Source organism: Psammomys obesus, unplaced genomic scaffold, assembly GCF_907164565.1.
Source record: "Psammomys obesus unplaced genomic scaffold, mPsaObe1.curated_primary_1811, whole genome shotgun sequence".
Taxonomy (NCBI): Eukaryota; Metazoa; Chordata; class Mammalia; order Rodentia; family Muridae; genus Psammomys; species Psammomys obesus.
This window is the reverse complement of record NW_026596057.1, coordinates 13,224,935-13,242,928: the sequence shown is the minus strand read 5'-3', so window position 1 is coordinate 13,242,928 and position 17,994 is coordinate 13,224,935. Positions and strand designations below refer to the sequence as shown.

Genomic DNA, 17,994 nt, shown 5'->3' with positions numbered 1-17,994 from the left:
TGAGTGAGTGAGTGAGTGAGTGAGTGAGTGAGTGAGTGAGTGAGTGAAAATAAATAAATATATATATTTTTTTTTAAAACAAAAGAAAAAAAAAATGAAGGAACCACACTGGAGTCAGGAGTTCTGTGCTGAATGTGTCTGTGTGTTTTTGTATGTGCACAAGTTTGGGTGTGAATGCATATGTGTAACACGCATGTGGAGGCTAGAGGATAACCAGGGTGTCATTCCTGAAGCACCGTTAACTTTTTTAAAGAGTGTTTCTCATTGACATGGAACTTACTGGTTGGCCAGTGGGACGCAGGGATCCACCGGACTCTGCCTCCTCAGTGCTGAGATTACAAGCATATATCACCATGCCTGTCTTTGTTCACACAAGTGTGTGTGCACAGATGTGTTTGCCTGTGTGTGTGTGCAAGCCAGAGGCTAATGCAGGGGATCTTTCCTCTATTGCTTCCTACCTTATTATTTTTCAGACACATCTCTTACTGAAACTGAAGCTTGCTGCTTTAGCCAGTGTGGTAGTTTGAATAAGAATGGCCCCCAAGGGCTCATATATTTGAATGCTTAGTCATCATCAGGAAGTATATATCTGAAAGGATTAGAAGGATTAGAAGGTGTGGCCTTGTTGGAGGTTTGGACTGAGGATGGGCTTTGAGGTTTCAAAAGCCCATGCCAGTGCCCCCACCTTTGCTTGTGGATCAGGATGTAGCTCTCCAGCACCATGCCTGCCTGCCGCCTTGCTCGCTGTCATGAGACTAACAAACTAAGCCTCTGAAACTATAGGCAGGCCCCCAATTAAATGCTTTCTTTTAACAAGAGTTGCCTTGGTCTTGGTGTCTCCTCACAGCAGGAGAACACTGACTAGGACAGGTAGACTGTGAGCTAGCAAGCTCTGGGGATCCACCCGTCTCTACCTACCCTGTGCAAGGACTGCAGTCACCACTCCTGGTTTTTCACATAGGTGCTAGGGATCCAAGCTCTCATGCTTTGCACAGCAAGAAGTTTATCCACCGAGCCATATCCCAGCCCACTCCTGTTGATTTTTATGTGGTTTCTGAGGATAAAGTTAGCAAATGAACCACCTTCTTAGCCCCAAGGTCTGAATTATTTTTTTCCCCACGAGACAGGGTTTCTCTGTATAGCCTGTAGACCAGGCTAGCCTCAAACTCAGAGCTCTGCCTGCCTCTGCCTCCCGAGTGCTGGGATTAAAAGTGGGTGTGTCACCAGGCTCTGCTCAAGGTCTAAATTCTTAGTTCACATTTTAGCTAAGTGAGAAAAGTCAGGATTCTGGATCTTGCTTTCCTCACCTGTAACCTCCAAGGGCCCTTTCAGCACGTACTAAGATCATTCGCTCACTTTTACCTAGTCTTAGGTCCCTGCTTTACATTCTTTTTCCAATATAACTGCAGTTTTTGCCTATAAAAATCAGTTTACTTCTAGAATAAATATGTCTACAATGGGAAAAAAAAATCACTTTTATAATGTAGTAAAAACATAAATAATAGTGTCACACTGTATCCCTATATAGCATCTACCTCTATATAACTCCCACCTCTGAAAAAGGGGCGTGAACAACCAGCCTCCAGAAAGCTAAGACCACAGAGGCCATTAAAGAAAGGTGTACGTCTTGACCTAATTCTCCCCTCAGCAGGGAATGATCCATCTTAAGTCACTGACAGAGCAGCAGAATTCAAACACACATGGCACAAGTACATAATGTATACACACGTATGGACACATGCATGTGCATAACATATACAAGTGTATGTACGTGTGCACACACACAAACCCTCAGTTAATAATTTCTGATTTTCATGGTTGGCCCTCCTCCTCATCAAGCTTACTGGAAGAAAAACTGTAGGTAGAACAGCTGTTTAAATTCTGATGGATCTGGGGACAAACTCCAGTAACTGCCAATAAAATCACTCATCCTTCTAGTGAAGGACATCAGAGTCTGACTAAGGACGTTAGTTTGCAGCTACAGCAGGACTATGTGTAGCTTTTGAGACCCTACAGGTCAGAACAGCTCTTTGCTGAGTGTTCAAGGGCTACAGTGAGTTTCTCTGAGTACCTCAGCCTACATCTAGCCTCTCTCGTCTGTGACAGAATCTGGAGTGAAACGCATGTTAGTGTATACAGTGACTGAAGGAAAAACACCTCCACCTAAGTCAGACACCTTGCTAGGTAGGAGAGGAGGCTGCCCTGGAGATGAAGTAGAAATCATCTGTTCAGGAGATGGGAGAGAAGAGCTGCGGCACCTTTCCTGACAAAACAAAGGGCAAAGGGAATAAGGCTGAGCACAGACAGGAAGGCCAGACTCTGGGGACCTCCACCACTAGGCTGTAGAGGGTGGGCTGTGTGGGGCACAGTGAGACGACCCTGAATGTTTTACAGCTGGGGAGCACAGTGATAACAGGAGGGAGCTAGGCAGAGCGGCGCAGGCCTGTAACCCCAGCACTAAGACGCAGAGGCAGGCAGAGCTGAGCTACAGGCCACCCTGGTCTACGTAACGAGTTCCAGGTCAGCTAGGGCTACAACAGAGACCCTGTCTAAGAAACGAGGGGAGGACAGGGGAGGGAGAGTGGAATGGCATTCTGGATCTGGAAGGGGAAGGTAGTGGATGGCACAGTGATAAAAGGATATGCGATGAAGCAGAAGTGAGTAGGGCTTATGCATTCACCCTTTGCCACCTCTCCCACTCATCAGTCCGGTCTTTCTAGCCTCCATTATGCCTTCCTTGAACAGCTCAAGCACATCTGCAAACCCCATGGTCTACAACTGCCAGGAGTATGTCTTCCCACATACTTAATACTGCATCACCCTTCGTTTTCTAGTGTACAAACAGTAGGTGTGGATCATTTAAACACAGAATAGTCATAATTAATTTCTTTCCATACAATTTTTCATCTCCATACTCCACGTGTCCCTGCACTGCTTATGCTAATAACCCCTTAAGCTACAAACCAAGAGAGCAAGAACTACACTTCTTCAAAACTAAGTTACTAGGCTACTGAGATGGCTCAGCAGGTGAAAGCACTTGCCACCAAGCTGATGACATGAGTGCTTTCCCCAGGACCCACATGGTGGAAGGAAAAAGCTGATTTCCACAAGTTGTCCTTGACTTCCAAACACACATGGCACAAGTACATAATGTATACACGCGTATGGACACACGCATGTGCATAACATATACAAGTGTATGTATGTGTGCACACACACAAACCCTCAGTTAATAAATAATTTCTGATTTTCACGGTTGGCCCTCCTCCTCATCAAGCTTACTGGAAGAAAAACTGTAGGTAGAACAGCTGTTTAAATTCTGATGGATCTGGGGACAAACTCCAGCTCCACTAAATCACTATGAGGAACATCCAACCAGCTTCTTATCATAGAAACAGAAACTGAACTGACTCAGGCATGTTGGCAAATGGTGTGAACTCAAGAGAAACTAGATCTCAAGCCTACATAACCACTTACCCACATTAACAACCAGCCAGACTTTTTTTTCTTCCTTCTCTCTTCTTCCTTCGCCTCCTTTTAAAATCATTATCTTGAACTGGAACTCTTACCTCAAGACTCTGCAGTGCTGGGATAATAGGTTTGCATGACCACAACAGCTCGACTGCATTCTTTGTTTTGTTCTTTGAGACAAGGTCTCTCTATACAGTTAGCTTGAACTCACTATGTAGACCAGGCTGGCCTCAAATTCACAGAGATTCTCCTGCCTCTGCCTCCTGAGTGCTGGGATTAAAGATGTGCACCAACACACCTAGATTCTGTGTTGTTTTGTTTTTTTTTTAACTTGTCCAATACTTTCCAGGTTCAGAAAAACTGACCCCTTTCATTTCTGCTTTTTACCTACTGATAAATGCATAATAAGGGAGTTAAATTTTATACAGCTTTCCCCATATTATATTCTCTCCTCTAGCAAGAAATCTAAAGTTTCACAGAAAGATGAAAAAAAGTTCAGTGCCAGACTCTGAAAACATTCACTGCTGACTTATTCTAGCAAAAGGATGTGAATCATCACACATTCAAACTTCACTCACAGAAAACTATGAAAACAATAGAAAGATCAGCAGGTGTCAGGGGTTCAAGAGCAGACAGGGAAGCATGAAGCCCAGAGGATTTTTAGGGCTGAGACACTATTCCATAAGATATTACAGTGATGAACATTTATCTACACCCACAAACTAGAACCTCCAAGAGTGAACTATAATGTAAACCATGGCCCTTTGTTTTTGTTTAGGTGTGTGTGTTTAAAAAGGGTCTCACTATGTAGCTCTGGAACTCACTATATCCACCAGACTGGCTTCAAACTCAGAGATCTGACTGCCTCTGACTCCCAAGTGCTGGGATTAAAGGTGTGTGCCACTAGGCTCAGCAAACCATGGACTTTAATGAACAACATTAGTAATGGGAAAACTGGAGAGAAAAGTCAATAATGGGACTTATGTGTATTCTTCCTTAAATGTTCCATGAACCTGAAACAAAAACAAAACATAATGGAAGCCCTAGATGAGAGAATCAAGGCCTCAGCGTTGATAGGCAACATCCCCCATCAAAGTCCATTCTAATTCCATACCCTGATCTTTGGCTATCCAGTGTTTTAGCTGTACTTTAGTGGGGAAAGGCAACAAATTGTTTATTTTCTACTCAATTCATTTTGTATCTCTAATCCTTGCCACACTGAAGATATTTAGTATATCAGAAATCAACAGCCAGGCATGGAAGCTCAGGCCTGCATGATGGAGGAGGATCACCAAGTTGAGGCCTGTCTGGGTTATAGAGTGAAACTGACTCAAACAAAGCTCCAGAGAAATCAAGATCAGCTCTGTTCAAAAGTTCAGTTGTTTGTTTGTGTTTTACTATATATAGCCCAGGCTGCCCTCAAATTTGTAACGACCCTTCTGCCTCACCCTTCTGAGTGCAGATGACAGGTCTGAACCACCAAAATCGGCTGCCATATATTTCTTCAAATAATCACTGAACCTTCAGAAGTAGAAAGACTTTGGGATGGTACAGTCACGCTCCGTCATTTTACTGAAAAGAACAGCAAGGAGAAGGCTCTATATAAACCCCAAGTTGAATGGCTTAATAGCCAGCATGTACAACTTCCAGGACGTAGACTTACCGCTTAGGTTTGAAGACAACTTTCTGTCCTCCTTCAAGTATCAGTAAAGCTTTCAGCTGTGTCCCTTTGTAGCCCACATCAGCTTTAATGATTTTCTTAGTGGCCATGGCATGCATGACTGCTCCCAGCTCTGGTGTCTCTTCAGGGTACACTTCCCGGGGCACCACCCACTGGGCTGCGATCTCCCACGGAGACTGCAGGGTGTGGTCCAACTTAGGTGCCAGCTCCACCTGCAAGCCAGCCATCATTCGGTGAAAAGCCCTCTGGTCCTCTCGGTTGGCAGCTGACGAATCTAGGTTATCTATCAGGAAAACTTTGGTGAAGATAAAGATGACGAGGAGTATTGCTAACAGCACAACTCGCTGCTTTAGCTTCATGTTGGCCTCTTCTTCTCCTGCACCCACTTTCTTGCTGGCTTGATCAAGGAGAGCAGGTGGTGATGATTAGCAAGGCGAGTCCATGATTACACGTTTCTTCACGGCAGTGCCTCCGCAATTCCTGCAGGCCAAAGTACAAAAACGATTTGATGAGGAATTCCATCCTTCTACCTCTACGTTTTTGCAAGCCTCTGATATGTTACTTACCCTTTTAGCGATTCACTGCTAATACTGAGCTTGAGAAGGCCCAGTAACTGAAAACAGCGTGGGGAAGGCCTAAAAAGGAAGAATTGGGTACATGAAAAATTATGAGAAACACGTTCCCATTTTAATTAGGAAGGGGGTGATCTAGGAGCCATTCAGCTGCTATATATACTTCAAAAAAATTATCAAAATGAGGAGAGTAAAATGAAAAGCAAAACACTGAGCTATGCATCGTTCTTAACTCCAAGTTTTACTGTTCAAGATCTTTAAGTGAACCTTTGTCATGTCTGATAATTTCCCAGTTCCTTTCTACACATAAGTTTTTGCTCTTGTGCAACAGGAACTCCCAAGAATACCAACAAGGGTCCAGGAGAGAGCTTATCTCTTTTTCAAATACAAACAGCCAACAATCAGACAGACCATAGCTGTTATATGTGTGATTAAGCACAACACTCAGACACACTCTCCTTAATCAGACCTCCACTAATTATTTTTCCTGGTAAAATATCGATAATCAAATCTGGATGAAAAGTAAGGAAAAAATATTTCTCCAAACCAGCTGGCAGTTGAGAGAATATGTTCAGACAGCTCACAATCTAATGACAGCAACACTGCTATGTCTTGAATAGTGAGGTGAACAGCAAAGATGCTAATGTCATGGACCTAAATGAGTGCTGCTTCCAGTGTGGGTTTACCATATTCTGGGCAATTCTCAAGACAGAGGGTGTCAAAACATGCAATTCACTTTTATTTGTATGCTGAAAGGCTGCTTTCCACTGTGTGTGTGTGTGTGTGTGTGTGTGTGTGTGTTTCTGTTACAGTTGCTTGCTTGCTTGTTTTAAAAGACTAGGTGTCACGTAGTCAAGGCCAAACTCATGATCTTCCTGCCAATATCTCCCAAGCGCTGTGATTACAGACAAGGGCTATATTGCCCAGCTCCACAAGGCCATTTTAAAATGTGCACAGGCCTACTCTGCTATATGCCTACAGTCAGAACAGCAATGGAACAGAATAAATGACAAGAAAATAGGGTGTTGCTTCATTCTGCAATTCATTCAACAACTCAAACCATTAATCTAAGAAATAAGACCAATACAAAAAACAGAGCAAACAACTGCACCGCGACACTCCCATCTACATCTGAGGCTTCTTCGTTAACAAATGGAAACAATCCAAAAGCAAAATTCTGAGCAATGCCTTGCCTTGAGCTAGATGATGTGACATTCATTCGCAACAACTGATCACTCCTTCCTGTTCTTTTCATGTGGGAAGCAGAAAGCGAGAGTTAAATTCAAGTCCTAATTATGCCCAGCCACCTGTTCTGTTTCATCACCATTTCTCATCACACTGTTAAGCTGGAACAAAGGCTGTGTGAGTGCAACTAAAAATGTAATTGTTTTTATTTAGTTATTTTTTAAGTTAGCACACAAAGTAATGGGTTTCATTATGCTAACTGTAATTGTGATGGTATCGGATCTGGCGTGGAACTCAGTAAAAGCAGTTCCTGGTAATTAGGCACATCAGCAGTGTTAGGAGAGTGGATTTCAATATTAGCTCTAATGATACTGTTGTTTCATTCATTTGTTCAACAGTACACATTGCAGGGTGCAGTGATACAGAAAACAGGAATCTAGCAGCATCTTTAGTGCCCCCAACCCAAATAGTCGCAGATGAACACTGGACAGTTCTGGCTGAAGGGGACAGCTACACAGGCTTTTCCTTTCTATGAAATGCACTTTGGGACTAAAGTCTGGTTACCTAGACTTTGATAGTACGTATCTAATGGCTGTGCATATTTTATGCAGAATAAAGAGACTCTTCCCTCTTATTACAGACACGTGGCACATCCAGACCTGTCTTTGTTTTGTTGTGGCTGATCTTTCTCCCTCCCCACTTGCAGGGATCGCACGCGCATACTACCCATCAGGCTTGGGCCTGTTTTGTTTATCATGCTAAGGGTGGTACCCAGGGCCTTGTGAATGCTCAAGTGCTGAACCACTGAGCTATACACCCCAGCCACACCCATCTTTCTGTCTAATCACCAACACAACAGAAAGTTTTAACAGTTCCAAAACTAAAATAAAGGTTCAAATCCCGAAACCCAATTTGTAGGTGTTTACGTTTTGAAAGCTCATTACCTTTTGAAGAACATACTCATCGATTCAGGGTTGCAAAAAATTCGTTTATTCAGGTAGAACAGAAATTTATATTGGGGGAATTGAATTCAATCCTTACATTCATCTTTGAGGAATTATAGTGACAGCAGATGTGAAAAAAGGGAGGTGAGCTTTCAAGTTTGTGACTGATGAGTTGCTACATCAGTAAAATAAGACTGCAGCATGGAACTATTCTATTATTATTTTTTTTACGTTTCTTTTTCTATTATTATTTATTTACTAGTTATAGTTTTCTGCCTGCATATACGCCTGCAGGCCAGAAGAGGGCACCAAAACTCATCATAGACGGTTGCGAGCCACCATGTGGGTGCTGGGAATTATCTCAGGACCTCTGGAAGAGCAGTGCCCTTAACCCCTGAGCCATCTCTCCAGTTTCTCTTTTCTTTTTTGAAAGGAGAAGAGGAACTGTTTCAGACAGGACTTGACTGTGTAGTGCAGACTGGCCTTGATCCACTGCCATCTTAGCGTGCTGAGTGGTTGGACTGCAGGCTATGCCTGCACACCTGCCACTGACTACTTGGCCCTGTTCTTTACAACTCTTTTCCATTTACACAGCTCTAGCTCAGTTCCTCTTACCCGACCCTGAAAAGAACAGATTTCTGGACCTGCAGGCTTCAATAAAGCCTAACTGGTAATGGGTCTTGACCCTATGGGGTCAAACAACCCTTTCACGGGGGTCACCTAAGACCATGGGAAAACACAGATGTTTACGTTACGATTCCTAACAGTAGCAAAAATGAAGTAGCAAGGGAAATAATGTTACGGTTGGGGAGGGTCTCTGCAATATGAGGAACTGTATTGAGGGGTCTCACCATTAGGAAGGTTGAGAACCTCTACTCTAAGTGATTTTGTGTGAGGCAGCCCTCTCCCTGGCCATCTTGGCCTCCACCAAATGAACTAACTCACTGATGCTGGTTCTCCCTTGGATGTATGCCCTCAAACACCCCCTCTCCCCTTATCTCCGCTCTCAAGGCCCAGCTCAAAGGTTTCTAGGCCCACCCCACCCTCTGTTAATACCTCCCTCCCTCTGACCAGTGCACAGCTACATTCTGCCTTGAATTGCCTTGTCCATGGTTCCTAATTCCCTGCTCAGAAACAAGGCTCGTTAGGAGAATCCCCCTCGCTCCTTTACATTGAGAGAGGGTGCTGAGACCCGGCTTCCAGGTTATCTCACTGTCCTTTTCTTTTTGATTGAGAAAAGCAGTAAACTATATACTCTGCAAGCTCGATTTTTAAGATCCTCCACTTCAGATAGAAGAAAATCAAAGCAGGGACGCTGGGTATATCCCAAGCTGTTCAGGAAAACCTCCTAGCATTCCCAAAGTAGCACTGTACGCCTGCTCTCCTTTATGTCCTCACCTCTCGCTGCAAATGCTCGCACAGCGCAACACTGGCCGGTTACACTAGTCATTTGTCTTCATGTCTGTTGTGTGGAACACAGCCTACTTCAAAGAACACGTAGACTCAAGGCGGTAACGTACCTCAGAAAGTGTTAAAAGAGGCAGTGCACGCGGAACACTGCCAGCAGTCTCCACGCTACAAGCTGGCGTAGTGTGGGGTCTTCCTGGGATCCCTTATGTCACTCCCCAGCAGCTTGGGGCTGGGGCTTGCCACCTGTTCACTCTTACACATGTACACCACAATCCTGCCTGTTGACACGTTTGGAAGGACAAACCTTTGACTGTAAAGAGCTTCACAGATTCACAGGGAAGGAAATGTTATATCTTAGTATAAAGGTCTCTGGTCAAGAATCTAGCATTCTGCAAAGATATATAGAAACGTCTATAAACTGTACATCGGTCTATAAACTGGGCAACTAAAATTCACGTACGTGGCAGCTATGGAGCAGGAGAACACCTGGCCCAATACTTACTGGGGGAGGGAGGTCCTTTAAGTCACAGCTCTAGGGAGGCTTCCGGCCTCATTAATAGCTGAGCCCCTTTGACTTGACAATGTCACATAATCACAACTTTGATTCACAGCGATGAAAAGTGAAAGTTCCAGTAAAAGTGAACAAAAGTTTCATCTTTTTTTGATATAATGTCCAGTCATATTAGGCTCTTCCCACATAAATGGAAGTCTAAAGACTGTACAGTACCACAAAATAAGTAAATATTCAGTCACAAGCACTTTGTACAGAGGACTAGGGGATCTGTGACACAGGGAGACATTATTAATTAGCAAGTATGGGGTCACATGTATGCATATTCTCTCCCTGTCCCCCATGCTGAGTAGAAACTACAAGGTCCCTTTTTTACCAATCAATCACTTTGGAAAGTCCTGGTTTCAGCGAAACTAAAAATCTGGTAAGCATAAGAAAAAAATAAGATCTCAATGCAAAGTTCTTACATTTGTATATTTACTGTGAATACATGGAGGAACATAAAAGTCCTTGTGAGGTCTGGGGATTAGATCATGGGTCATCAGGGTTGGAGCCAAGTGTCTTACCTGGAGAGGCTATCTATATTCAGATAGCTCTAGACTGCATTTAATTAGGATTTTCATGTTGACTATTTCCATAGATAAACATCAAGATAAAGCCTCCCACCAAAGGGTGGGGTTTATTTTTTCTCCTGATTTGAGCTGGCTTTGCAGCTTGCTTTGGTCAAAAGGCTCTACAAGTGACTGTGTTCCACTTCTGAGCCTAGGCATTAAGACACCTGGCAGCTTCCGAATTCACTTTTTGGATCTAGCTACTACGTAAAGACACTTCGGTTAGAGAGTCACATGAGTGACCTATGTGGAGAGAGGCTTGTTATGCCCAGTCTGGCCATCCCAGCTGAAACACCAGAAGGTGAGTGAAGTGATCAAAGGCATTCCAGTCCCAGTGAGTTCTGAGGTGAACGAGGCCATACAGGAGACCTCAGCCTGTATCAGGTGGGCAGTAACCAACCAGCTGAGAACGCATAACCTGGGACCACATCCTGTCTGAAGCAAATCCATTTCGAAGCAGCTGTACATTATTATGTCTCCTAATAACTCTTTCAGTGTTATTAAATGTAGGAGTAGGAGAGGGGTAGAAAAAACAAGGTACATGGCTGAAAACAATTTAGGGGTGGGGTCAGTGACACTAAATTGATCATTAAGCGTAAAGACCAGACTGGAAAATAGTCATATCGGGTTATATTTGTAAATGATTATCGATGCCGTCTATGGAGCGACAGTTATTGTAAAAGTGATGTGCCCTTTTATTTTTTTCTGCCATGTATTGTAGACATTTAAGAAGAAACAGTCTCTAAGAGTAACACAGGAAGTAGATCCTCAACCTGACTGCGTTATTCAATGTCATGGCTGTGATCAAATGCTTGACAAACTAACTTAAAAGAGGAGACACTTATCTGTGCGTAGGTTTAGAGGTTCCAGCCCATGGGGAGCCAGTTCCACTGCTTTTGTGCCCAAGATAAGGCAAAACATTATGACAGAAAGCACTTGGCAGAGCAAAGACGCTCAGCACATGGTGGCCAGAAAGCAGAGAAAGAAAAGGTCTAGGAATGAGAGATACACTTTTCAAAAGCACCTCATTGACCTACTTCCAGCTAATAGGCCACTAATAGCCACTCACCTATGAACTCATCCATGGATTCTGATGAAACTAGCACACTCATAATTCAATCAATTCCCAAGAGCCTCACCTCTAAACACTGCACTGGGGCCAAGCTTCAAGACACAATTTTGGGAGAGTCATTTTATATCCAGCCCTAACATAGACCATTTACTGAAATCTACTTACAATTTACTTATAATTACACAGTGCAATCAAGGCTAACACCTCACATTCATGCAACTACACATGCTCAGTGTACAGTGCCCACTGTACACTGTATTTCAGTCAAAGCCGACAGCAAAACGCCTAACCCTTTAGCACAGAAGGAAAAAAAATACTTTCACCCCGATGGACTGACCCCCTGAATTTTAACTGGCACTGACATTACAGCAGCAAGTCACATTATTATTAGCTGCCCTTTAGCAGTAATAAAATTCTACCACGATCAGTGTAACTAAAACAGATGGGAAGCATGGGCCTAAGTTCTATTTCACACGAAAATCAGAAATACAGCATGCCCTTCACAAACGGTTCACTCAAAAAACTAGCTGTGTTTAAAGATAATGACTCTGTTCTTAAAACTGTTTAAGGCTTAAATCTCCTAAAACTTAAAGCTACAGGTATTTAAAAAAAAAAATTCTAATTCCTGCACAGTCCAAATTGGTCTATTAGATTTTCCTTAATATTTTCACTTCCATTTAAACATCCATACAATATGTATAAAATAAGAATCTTCCATGTGAGGTCTTTTAACAGTTCCCTGTGAAGGACGTCAACTAAACCACTCCAGGTGGAAAATGGCAACAAAAAACTATTGTCTCTTAAAAATAAATACATAAAACAAGTAAGAAAACATTGCACCCTACCCCCATTTACACCTTAATTCAGAACAACTTTCTCACCTTCAAAAAAATAAAAATAAAATAAAGAAAGAAAGAAAAGAAAACCAACTATACGTTTACCAAGGCATGTGTACAAAACAGAGACAGGCATTATTCAGTGACCCAGACACTCAGTTGAAAGTGCTTTACAGAGTGTAACGAGGCTCCTCTCTCCTCTGTGTGTCATTAGTCAGTTACCAGCACATAGTCACCATTTAAGGCTGTGTAGAAGAATGTTATTCATATATACAGCGGAAATATGGAATTTCAAGTATTTCCCTCTAGTTTTTTTTAAGTCAGAATTGCCTTCAGGTGCAAATCACTAGTTCACAAATGTGTGTGTGTGTGCGTGTGTGTGTGCGCGTGCGTGCAATAATAACGCCTCAATATTTATTGATTGATTGACTAATTGATTGATTAGACAGAATCTCAGTATATTGCTGCCCAAGCTGGCCTAGAACTCTTGGGCTCAAATGATCCTCCTAGCTGAGACATGTAAGTATCTGCCAGGCCTATTTAGCACCTTAGTTTCCACTTGTATGTTCCATGGTATGCCAACGTGTCAAGCTGACACACCACAGGAAATCACTTTAGAAATAACAGAAAGTCATGGGTCTACCCTGAAAGGATGGCTAGGAAGCTCCAAATATGATCGCTTTTTTAGAATATGAAAGCTCACATCTGTACAAGCACACACGCACCTTTTTGGCAAACCCAGCTCTTCTATTGTCTCGTGAGTTTCCTGAGGACAGGAGATGTTTTACTCTTTCTTTGTCTTTCTCAAGGGCCTAAGAGAAGTGAGCAGCAAAGGAGAGAGGCTTTTATGGCTATAAGCATGGTTTAGAGATGGCCTTTCTTTACGGACATAGAAAAATAAGCCCTATAATGAATTCAGAAACAGAGTACAGTAAAATAGTAGAAATATTGACTATGTTTACCAATTTTACAAACTCAACTTAAAATCGCCTATGTTGCTGCCATCTGTATACCATGCGTCCACCGGTCTAGACTGCCATTACTGCTAACCTGGTTCCTGGTGTTGGCTGATACTGGGGGTAGAGACAACCTAGAGACGCTAGGAGAAAGACTGAAGCAAGTCCAAGAAGACATTGCCCGAGAAAGATGTGCGAATGATACATAAGACAAGGCTGAAGCCAGATCTTCAAGTATTACTAACTCTGGTTTCTGAGACAGGATCCGACATTTTAACTTCCATGTTTTCTTTTTATGCATGTGTGTGGTATTCATGTGTATGTGTGTGTGTGTCGTTCTCGATCCTTCTCTACTTTATTTACTAAGGCAGAGTCCCTCTCTGAACTTAGAGCTCAATGACTGAGCTGCCTGACTAGCCAGCTTGCCCTGGGGACCCTGCCTCAGCCTCTGGAGCGCTGGGATTAGAAGCTGCCATGTACTCTCAGTTTTTATTTGGGCACTGGGGATCTGAACTCAAGACCTCATGTCTGCATGGCAAGAACCTTATTCACCGAGTCGCCTTCTCTCCGGTCCTATTCTATCTCCAGGAAGAACTACATAATGTAAAATGCACACATACAAGGATGCAAGCCAAGGAAAAAGAAATGAACTAAAAAGGTCTTTGGGCAACCACAGCCCATGGTTACAAAGTTCGCTTGTTAATGCTTAGAGAAGAGTCTACGAACCTAGCAAGCCTATTTATGTAATCATCTCAAATTTGATCTGAGGAAGCAAAATGACCTAGGTTTCTACTCCACAGAAGGTCAGAAGCTGTACAGCTTTCCCACCCACGACAGGCAGACTATTAAAAGCAGATTCAGTAAGTAGAAAAGCAAGGGCAAACAGCCTACATTTCACAATCACCTCAAATCCTTGTTCAATTACTGTTAGCAATGGATGCTACTAATCCTAAACTCCAGACAAGAAGGATTAGACTACACTGTTTCAAAAGAAACAAAGTATACAACATATTGTAGGACTTTTCCTACAAGAGCATGCCTAAAATAAGCATTAGCACTTAATACATTGTGTCTCAACATTAGATAAATGAGGCAAAGGAATGCGCACACATCAGAAAGTCAACATTTGGCAGCACAGAGTAACAGTCCTCTTTATTCTGCATTTGGCTCTTTCCTTCTTATGCACTCATAACTTCATATTCCTTGGCCTCCTTTTATAATATACCCAAATTAACAGTCTCCTCTAACGTGGCCAGTACCTTCCCACAAAGTACAGACGTCAAACATACCAAAGCACACTGTCTCATCCTGCACCATCTGACACCGAGCTCTTGCATCCCAAGATTCTTTAGGTCTAGAGACAGGCACTTCTTTTGTTTTTTGGCAAGAAAAATCATATCAGAGGATCATGTCATTGTTTACAGAATAGTTTATTAATTTCTGTAATCACACCCACGTAGCAGAGGATCTCTGCATTACATTCTCTTCTGGGCAGCTCTCATTGTCATGTTGACATTTGAAGTTAGTCAGAAAGGAATTTCAGTAGCAAGGGAAGGACTTCTGTTCTGCACCCCAGGCCCACATTGCTGAACTCATTAGTCACAGAGGCTCAGAGAAGCAGAAGAGAAAGAGAGGGGCAGGTGCTGAAGAAGCACCTAAGAGAGGGAGAACCTTCCTTCACCTCCAGTAAGCGACAAGAGGGTACTCGGCACTAAGCTGCTGCTACGACTATTACAAGAATGCCAAGGTTTCCTATTAACTTTGAAGCACTGGCTATCCAACCAACTGCTCAGCTGGCCAGTATAGGCAAGAGGGGGAAGCAGCTCTCCATGACCAGGGCTCGGACAGGCTGCAGGTGGCTGGCACACTTGTAATCACAGGACGGAATCTCAAGACAGTGCTGATAAACAGTAGCCTTTGCAGACACCCACTTTAATAACACATCTCCAACAGAAATCTGAAACACACTGGCTTGGCCTTTTTTTTTTTTAATTGAAAGGAAGGGGCTAAAAAAAATCTAGTATTAGCACTATAATGTTTATGCTTCCCTCACCCTAATTTCCATTTATTAATTCAACCATCATGTAATTCATGTACACCTACTATGCACCTTATTAATTACAACTGTTGGGGTCTCACTGTAAATGTGCCCCCTCTCCCGATCTACAAAATCACCTGGTATTCAAACACTGATTGACCTGACATCCATAGCTCCTCTTCACTGCTGACAACTATTGAGCACTGTGTCAGCAGTCTCTATGATGAGCTCTCGGCCCTCATCAAGGGTTAAATTTGAAACAGTTATCAACTTGAAGCCTGAAGTTTCTGGCTTCACACTTACAACACTGAAATGGTAGCCACAGGGAGCTAATTCACGTCCTAAAAGAAAGTTTTAACAGAAAATTTCTCTTAGGAATTGCAAATTGAGGGTGGTGGTGGCACACGCCTTTAATCCCAGCACTTGGGAGGCAGAGGTAGGTGGATCTTTGTGAGTTCGAGGTCAGCCGGTCTTCAGTGTAAGTTCCAGGACAGCCAGGGCTAAACAGAGAAACCCTATCTCGAAGGAAAAAAAAAAAAGGAACTGAAAACTCAGAAGAGATTTTTTAAAAAACAACAGAAGCTTTAAGGCTGTATGAAAAAGTTAAAATGCATAAATGGAAATCAAGAAAACTGACTAAAAGTAAATAATCGTTAACTTAGCATAAAATACTTCTGTGACATAAAAGACTATGAAATATAAGAATCAGTGACTTGTTTTTTCCAAAGTATACTTCTGCTCAAAATATATTTTAAAAAAGCAAAGCATGTAGCTATTTTCTCACTACTTCTAAGGAAACAAAGCAAATCAACCATATTTTCACAAGAGAAGCTATGAATCCCAGATTTTTGTTTTCAAGACAGGGTTCCTCTGTGTAGACCAGGATGTCATGGAACTAGCTCTGCAGTAAACCAGGCTGGCCTCGAACTCAGACATCGGCCTGCCTCTGCCTCCCAAAGGCTGGGAATAAAGGCCTGAGTGCAGGAACTACTGGCGCCAAGCCACCGCTGCCCTCCTCCGCCCCCGACATTTTAAAGTTATCCATTTCCTCCATCTATTTTCATCTTTGTTCTTTATTATGATTGAGGCTAGAAATAACCACCAGCACCTTTCTTATTTTCCTCTATTTGCTGATTTCTAAAAAAGGAACTTACTTTGTAGCCCTTACTGGCCTGGAACTCAAGGGCTGCCTCTCTGCCTCAGGAGTACTGGGATTAAAGGGGCACACCAAACCCTGCATTGTTCTCCTTTGGTAAGCCTTTTTAGTTGTTTTTTGTTGTTGTTGTTGTTTGTTTCTTTTTAATTTTATGTGCATTAGTGTGAAGGTGTCAGATCCCTTGGATCTGGGGTTACAGATAGTTGTGTGGTGTGATGCTGGGGAATTGAACCCGGGTCCTTTGGAAGAGCAGACAGTGCTCTTAACCACTGAGCCATCTCTCCAGCCCCCCAACAAGCATTTTTAAATGTGCACTGGGCATCTTGTTGATGGATAACTGCTGGTTCTGGGACACAAAGCGCAACATCACAAACTTTCAGAAAGTTATTAACTCAATGCAATAATTTAAATGCAAAGTTACCTTAAAATGGTTCAGAGCCTATGCAAATAATCTAGCATTTTAATACCCAAACCTGCTGTCTCAGGACCGTAAATAACATGAAGTGCTTTCAGCTTAGCTCAAAGGGCACGCATAAATCCGAGGAATGGGAAGCACACTGAGATCACTGGCCCAGTGAAATTACAACACAAGCAATACGGGCATGGTTAATAAATGACAATCTTGACTTTACCCGATTACTGATTGTATTACTGATTGTATTGTATTTCACTTTAATAGTGAAAAAAAAAAAAATCGTAGTATATCCCCTTTCTAACGTGAGCTATCAAACCTCCAGAGGGCAATTGGCTGAGCAGAGATGACCCCCAGACCTGGCTCTAGATGCAAGTGACAGTGTTAAACACATCCCTTCCCCAAACCGTAAACTCCTCACCCATCCTACTGGAGACACAGGCTTTGAAGAAAGTCATTGTATAAGGGCCATCCACGCCCTGTTCCCCCCCATTCTTCTTTTTATCAGGCGCTCGACTGATCCCGGCCTCTTGATTAAAAAGAATGTCTTATCAGACTCCCCAATCAAGGACACAGCTTGAAACGTCCACGTTCATCTCTCAGGCAACGTCTGGGCTCGCTCTTAATCGCCTGGCCATCACACCCGGAAATGCAACCGCCAGCGCAGTCCACCGGTCTCATCTCAAGTTGCGCCCCACGGCGCTCCGAGCGCACGACCCCAGGACACCGCTGCCCTCTCGGGCCCCGGGCCTGCAGGTCACCCGCGCCCCGCGGCCACCAGGCGGGCCCGCCGGGGACCCGGCGGCCAGAGCGCGCTGCTCTGGGGGCCGCCGACACCCGCTCGGCGACGCCAGGACCGGGAGCCTCCGGGGACCGCGCTTCGCCGCAAGCCCCGGTCACCGCAAGGACTCCCGACGGCCCCGCGCCTCGGCAGGGCCGGCCGCGGCCTCGCGGGGACGTCCCGAGCCCCGCATCCGGCCCCGGGGGGCCGTGCCCCACCCCCGCCGCCCGCGCCCTCCCGCCGGGCCTCCCTCCCGCGCCTCCCGGGCGGGGGTCGCGCGCCCTCTCCCGCCAGCGCCGCTCACCTGGCGGACCTCAGGCTCGCTCCATGGCCGCCCGCGCGGTGCGGTGCGGCGCGG

At 43.9% G+C, this 17,994-nt stretch overlaps 1 protein-coding gene across 3 annotated transcripts in view; it reads right to left on the bottom strand.

Annotated features, from left to right (window-relative positions):
- Fam20b (FAM20B glycosaminoglycan xylosylkinase) overlaps positions 1-17,994 on the bottom strand; it is a 65,554-nt gene that overhangs the window by 24,272 nt on the left and 23,288 nt on the right. Inside the window, exons 1-3 of one of the 3 annotated variants that reach the window (XM_055624455.1) lie at positions 17,941-17,994; positions 5,719-5,787; positions 5,135-5,632 (exon numbers count right to left, since the gene is read on the bottom strand). In XM_055624455.1, the coding sequence (XP_055480430.1) occupies positions 5,135-5,511 (377 nt within the window). In that variant the 5' untranslated portion in view covers positions 5,512-5,632; positions 5,719-5,787; positions 17,941-17,994. The remainder of the gene's footprint in view (positions 1-5,134; positions 5,633-5,718; positions 5,788-17,940) is intronic. The other 2 variants (XM_055624457.1, XM_055624456.1) reach the window with 2 other exon arrangements.